The sequence below is a fragment of the Vulpes lagopus genome, chromosome 10 (genome assembly GCF_018345385.1).
Source record: "Vulpes lagopus strain Blue_001 chromosome 10, ASM1834538v1, whole genome shotgun sequence".
Classification (NCBI taxonomy): domain Eukaryota; kingdom Metazoa; phylum Chordata; class Mammalia; order Carnivora; family Canidae; genus Vulpes; species Vulpes lagopus.
Genome location: NC_054833.1, coordinates 69,280,458 through 69,287,257, shown reverse-complemented (window position 1 = coordinate 69,287,257; position 6,800 = coordinate 69,280,458). Strand labels below are relative to the sequence as shown.

Here is a 6,800-nt window from a genome sequence, read left to right as displayed (position 1 = left end):
TGAAGCCAGGAGGAGACGTGTGCAGGGAAGGAGGAGCATTGCTCAGAGTCTTGAGACCACACGGGCTCCTGGCTCCTGGTGACAGTGTGGAGAGGGGCCTGGCCAGTGAGAAGACCGGACCAGGGTGACATCACGCATTGACTTCCTTGAGGGAATGGTTCTTCTGTCATCTGGTTGAGGCCCATGGGTAAATCCCCCCCTCCCACTAGTGTCAAAAGTGTTTGACCACTTGAGCCTCTTGGTCTAACCTCCTGTATGGTCTTGAGCCTCAGGGCAACCTAGAAAGGGAGGGACTGAATGGGAAGTGCTATGTGAACGTCTCACTCCACTATTAACAGAAGGAGCTTTTCTCTGTGAAAGGGAACCACAGAAGTGTCACCACACATATACAAGGAAGCCTTTAGTCAAATATCCTAAGTTTAGATGACATGAGAGAACTGACACTTGGGCAGAGCCTATAAATTGTAGAAATGATGAAAGAATTTGGCCAGAACCTTCCCATACATACAACAAATACCTAATGCTGGAGAGGAATCTTAGAAGGAATGTGGAAGATCCTTCAGCCAGAGAGCTTGTCTATTCCTAACAACCTGGCGCGCAAGAGAGAAGCACCAATTCCAGAATCGCTGACAAAGAGGGCTCAGTGAACATCCGTCCCTTCAACCACATGGGCTCAGTAACACAAGAGAGAAACCATATGAATGGCATCTACGTGGGAAAGTGTTCAGAGCCATGACCTTCGGTGGCAAATGAGTATTTAGTCTGGTGAGAAAGCCTATAGGACAACAGGGAGCCTCGATGTGCTTTTCTAAAGATTTTATTTATTTATTCATGAGAGACCCAGAGAAAGAGGCAGAGACACAGGAAGAGGGAGAAGCAGGCTCCATGCGGGGAGCCCGATGTGGGGCTGGATCCCAGGACTCCAGGATCACGCCCTGAGCTGAAGGCAGATGCTGAACAACTGAGCCACCCAGGTGTCCCTCTTTAATGTTTGAACATAGCTTCTGCAAAGTGTGAAATTACATAGGTGGTTGATAGGATGTTTTTATTTAATGGAAATTGCTGCTCTAGAGAAACCATTATGTGATTAAAAGTATGGCTTTGGAAAACCCTGCCCTCCTAAACTCTATACGGAGACAGGAGGCAGAGGACAGCCAGCCAGTTTGAAAGAAATAGTGAAGAATCGAGGGGGAAAAAGAAGGTAGAAAGGTGCTTGACTTGCTCATATTTCAGTATAGTGCCACTGTCCTCTGTCCTTTCCTTCCATGTTTTGTTTTCACCATAGCATAGAAGACATTTGTGGGATGCACAACACAAAAGAGCCAGATAACTGGATTTTTACTGAGCACTAGTTTTAAAGATTTTTTTAGTATGTATAAATATGTGTATTTGAGAGAGAGGGGGAGAGCGCAGAAGCAAGGGGGGTGGCGGGGGGAAGGGGTCATCCGGAGAGCAGGAAGCAGATTCCCTGCTGAGCAGAGAGCCCCACGTGGGGCTGGATCCCAGGGCCCTGGGATCATGACCTGAGTGGAAGGCAGGTGCTTAAGCAACTGAGCCACCCAGGCACCCCGAGCACTGGATTCAGAATAGAGAGTAATGTCCTCTCCCAAATGACTCATTCCAAGGAGAAATGTGGAGGGTTGTCGCCCTTCAAGTCCAGTATTGGTCTGTGCCAACTACCACAAATGTGGGTCCATGTGGGCCCCTCTGAACCTGAGGTATTGACCCGGCTTCCCTTCTGGGAGAAACTTGTCAGTGGCTGAAGTTGTCCCACTTTTCTTATATTCACCAGCTTGGAGGTACAGACTATTTTGCCTTTCACAAAAGAAAAATAACATAAGGCTAGCTCATGTTACAAGTAAGTGATTAGTGTGCCTGCGTAGGTGCACATAGACTCTTCTATAGGAGATTTGGAAAGGGGCTTTAAAAGCTTTATTTTATTCAGGGATTTTTAATCCATGACTATCTATCCATTTGTGACATTCCAGCTGTCCCAGATTTAGCCAGTGGAATGCCCTGCAAGCTTCCTCCTTGTCCTTTTGACAGGTTCCCATCGTGCTCTGAGCAGTTCCTACTTTCTGACAGTATGCTCCAGCATCATCTAGGACATCGCTTGCCCCAGATCTTTCATTTCTCTCAGGTGCTCTGGTATCTTTCGGTGGGGGAAGGGTACGCTCACTGCTCCCAGGATGCCATTGCTTGTAGGTCCTTACAACGCATGAGTTAGGAAATTAGTATGAGTGTGTGCGTGTAATTTTTTAAAATCATGGGTTTATACTAATCCTCCAATTTCAATCAAACACAGCAGGCTCATCTTCACTTTTCCCCATTCCAGTTTGCATTCTCCTCCTCTCATGGAGGCAGCCCTGGCTACCCCCGAAACATTAAGAAAGGTATGCATTTATGCAACACTATAACCCCCCAAAACAGTTTCAGAATCTCCATACCCATTGTATAAAACAAAACAAAACTATCAACCAAAGTTTAAGATTTCTTTATAGATCTTTTTGTCCTTAGAGTATCTTCCACTGTGTAAGAACATATATTCAGTCTTGTTTTTGAAAGTCGCTTGAATTATTTATTTTTACTGTGTTCAGTTGTGTTACCATTGTGATACACAGGTTCATATTCTGTATTCAATTTTTATAGTTTGCTTGTTATACAACTTTATGTTTAGCTTTATTTTCAAACTGGTAAAAATGTTTACTTTGTCCAAAAGTCAAAATTACATTTCTGAAAGTGTAGTCTAAGAATTGCCTTCCAATCCCTATCTTATCCACACTATTCATCTACCCTTTATGGCAAAATGTTTTCATTAATTTCTCTTGTGTTTTTCCTGGATTTCTTTTTGAAAAAGTAAACAAATACATATTCATGTATACATACATATCTGTATCTATATATGCTTAATCTCCTTCTTTGCTCAAAATGCACAGTATATGGTGAGGCCTGGGGAAGTCCGAGTCAGCAGATCTCATAGACTGAACCCTAGGCCAGATGTAATGGATAAATGTTAATAAAGAGAAATGTGAAGTGCAAAAAAATACACAATACATTTTGTATCACTTAACAGTATATCCTTAAAAAGTATTCCATTGAGCTTTCACATGGAGGCGGGGAAGATTGGCCTATGGAAATGATCACCAAAACCCACAAAGGAGACCTGGCCTTGGGCTCCCAGAGAAAAAGAAGAAAAAGAATAAGGTGGTCAAAGAACCAGAGACTCAATACTCAGTTTTAAACAGTCATACTTATTTCAGTGAGATCTGTTCCACAAGAGCCACATCCCCTTCAAAGAGTGTGGTCCTAGAGCAGGCATCTGAGATGCCTCTAGTGAAGAAAAAGAAGAAAAAGAAGGGCCCCAGCACCCTCTGTGAGGAGTGCCTAGAACCTGAGACTGTGTTACGTGCTGGACGGACAGGGAAGTTGTCTAGCTCCAGGAAGCAGGCTCTTGGTTCATCTGAGTTTCAAGGTGGGGAGAAGAAAAAGAAGAGAAAGTCCTTACGGCCTCTGGCCATGCCCCCTGCCTCAAGAGTAAAGACCTCCCCAGACCCCAAAGAGGACGAGGAGGTGACCAGAGTTGGCAAGAAACCCAAAAAGCACAAGAAGGAGAAAAAGACCCAGGAGGCTACAGCCTCCTCAGCCAATGACCCTTGGTTCTGTGAGTCTGGGGGTGCTCTATATACACTTGTTCAGTGGGGAAGGATGGCGAGGAGCAGGCAACCTCAGGGCAGAAACGAAAGCAGGGGAGCCCCAGAGAATGCAATGTGAAGATGAAGAAGAAAAAGAAAATCCACCAGAAGGGAGATACTTCTCTAGGGCACCTTGAGTGCTCTAAGTCTGTAGAGAGACGCCCTAGGAAAGGAAGTAAGAAGCCAGTCAAAATTGAGGCTCCAGAATATATCCCAATAGGACATAACCCCAAACCCCCTGCCAAGAAGAAAATGAAGTCCAAGAAAAAGACAGAGCAGCCAGGGATTGAGGAACCAGCTCTGAAGAGGAATAAAAAGAAGGGGAAAGAGAGCAGAGTAGTGGGAGAATCTTGGGAAGAGGAGCCTGACACAGACTTAGAGGTGGTGTTGGAAAAGAAAGGCAACATGGATGAGGCGCACATAGACCAGGTGAGGCGAAAGGCCTTGCAAGAAGAGATCGATCGTGAGTCAGGCAAAACAGAAGTTTCTGAACCAAAGAAGTGGACAGGAACTCAGTTTGGCCAGTGGGATACTGCTGGTTTTGAAAACGAGGAACAGAAATTGAAATTTCTCAAACTTATGGGTGGCTTTAAAAATGTGTCCCCTTCATTCAGCCGCCCCTCTAACACATTTGGAAGGCCCAAACAGCAGGACTATGACCGGGCCATGAGCTGGAAGTACAAGCGTGGTGCTGGCCTCAGCTTCTCCTCTGCTCCAGACAAAATCTTTTATATTGACCGGAATGCTTCCAAGTCCATCAAGTTTGAAGATTAAAGTCTACTGTCTAGTCCTTCAAAACAGCCAAAATTGCTTTTATTATTCAGTTATGCAGTTGGAAGCCATCTGACAACTGTCTCAAATCACACCTCTGCAGAGATTAAGGAAAACTATGCCCATGTGCTTGGATGAACTGGGGTCAGGGAGTTCATGTTTCAGAAGCCAAGAGGACATATGAGTGGCTGACACCTCCTGTTTTCTGTATTAAGATTCCATCCCTGTTTGAAGACATCAGCATATATAAATAATAGCTGAATTTGCTGAGTGCTTAGTATGTGCCAGGTACGTACTACTGTGTTTCCCTTGCATTAATGTAGTTAGTAATTATGAAATAGGTGCCTTTATCCCCATCTTACTGATGAGGAAACTGAGGTTCAGGGATAAAGTAATAAAATTGCCTGGGTTCACTCAAAAAAAAAAAAAGTATTCCCTTGCGGGTATGCAGATGGCTTTCATTCCTTTTCACACATGCATGGTTTTCATTTTTTTAGATATAGCATATTTTATTCAACAAGACTTCTCAGCATGGACATTTTGGCTGTTTCAATATCTTGCTGTTGGAAACAATGCCGTTGTCATACGGTCCTATGCCGATTGTGGTTTTGGAGGTTTTTCGTCTTGTTCTGTTTTTCATTTTTGTCTTTGCTTTTTTTATCCTTTGAGGTATAGTTTTGGGCTTATTCCTAGCAGTACAGTTGCTGGATCAAAAGGTAAATGCATTTGTGGTTTGGTTAAATAGTGTCAAATCTTCCCCTTGGCTGCCGCCCTGCTTTGCATTCCCAACAGCCATGTGTGAGAGCAATTGTTGTACACATGTCACCAACAAAGGGTGTTGGGAAAATCTGAGAGTGTTTGCCCATCTGAGAGGTGAGAAATGAGATTTTAGTATAGTTTTATTTTACATTCATAGTATTTTGAATGAATTCCAATTCTTTAAGAGCTGCTTTTATTCACTGTTCCCCCCCCCCTTTTTTTAATGTCAGTTTTAAGAGCTGTTTTACATTAAGTAGATTAACCTATTTGAGCTACTGGCCGCAAATATTCTTTCAATTTTATTTGTATATTGACTTAGCTTATGGTGTTTTTTGCCCATATAGGAGTTTTTTTATTAGCACTTGTGCATTACTTTATCAATTTCTTGTTGATTCTGAATTGGGTTTTTTTTTTTTTTAGGGGGTAGAAGGGTAGAGGGAGAATCTTAAGCAGGCTTCAAAGCCAGCGTGGAGCCAAAGGTGGACTCAATCTCATGACCCCGAGATCCTGTCCTGAGTGGAAATTAAGAGTAGGATACTTAATCACCCAAGCCACCCAGGAGCCCTCTGAATCAGAATTTGGTTTTAAAGATTTTATTTACTTATTCATGGGAGACACAGAGAGAAAGGCAGAGACATAGGCAGAGGGAGAAGCAGGCTCCTTGCAGGGAGCCTGATGTGGGACTCGATCCCAGGATCCTGGGATCAGGCCCTGAACCAAAAAGGTAGATGCTCAACCACTGAGCCACCCAGGCGTCCCTGAATCAGAATTTCTGGAGCATGCTTATGAAAGCCTTCTCCACACACAGGTTACAATGGAATTACACAGATTTTCTTCTAGTTCTTAAATAGTTTCAGTGTCAATATTCATATCTCTGGTCAACATGTAGTTTATTCTTACATAATGTATAGGATACAGACACCACTTCATTGGGGTTGAGGCAGGGTTGCTCACCACCCATCCAGAGTGGAAAGAAGTCATGTTTCCCTCCCAATCACTGCAAATACACTCTTTACTATGCCCCCTCCCTTGCTCCCACATCTGCTGTGACTCCCTACTGTCTGCAGAGACATATTATTTGGGCTTTATTATGAGCTAACACAGAACTCCTAGGATCCTGCTGAATCAGTCCACACACTGTCACACACACTTAAAGCACGCCTGCCTTCCCTCCACTGTCCCTGTCTTCCAGAATTCCACTTACCCAGACCTCTCTCCATGGTCTTCAGAGATCAATTTACTCCTTCTCCGCCTCCTTCCTGCTTCAGTAGCCCGGATTCAACTCTTTTCCTCCTCTAAACCTTCCTAGAATAAGTTTCTATAAAACAAAGTTTAATGTGGTCTTCAAATCCTATATGAATTTTCCTCCTCAGATCACAGGCCAAGCAACATTCCCTTGGGTCTCCTCCTGATAGTGTCCCAGGAAAGTCTTGGCTTCCTGAGTCAATCTTCTGGGTTGGTGGCTGTGGGATTCTAACCACCAGTCAGTGGCTGGTGCCTGGGCGGGAAGAAGCTTCCAAGAGATGGATGCGGCCAGGGAGGGAAGGAACCTTCTGGAGAGGCAGGCAGGACCAGCCA

At 44.1% G+C, this 6,800-nt stretch overlaps 1 protein-coding gene across 1 annotated transcript; it reads left to right on the top strand.

Annotated features, from left to right (window-relative positions):
- The first annotated feature begins 3,136 nt into the window (after nt 1-3,136).
- On the top strand, nt 3,137-4,768 carry LOC121500476 (lysine-rich nucleolar protein 1-like). The gene is given in 3 exon segments (XM_041772198.1): nt 3,137-3,166; nt 3,169-3,679; nt 3,682-4,768. Coding segments are annotated over 3 exon segments (1,326 nt in total). The 3' UTR covers nt 4,467-4,768.
- Nucleotides 4,769-6,800: the final 2,032 nt, after the last annotated feature.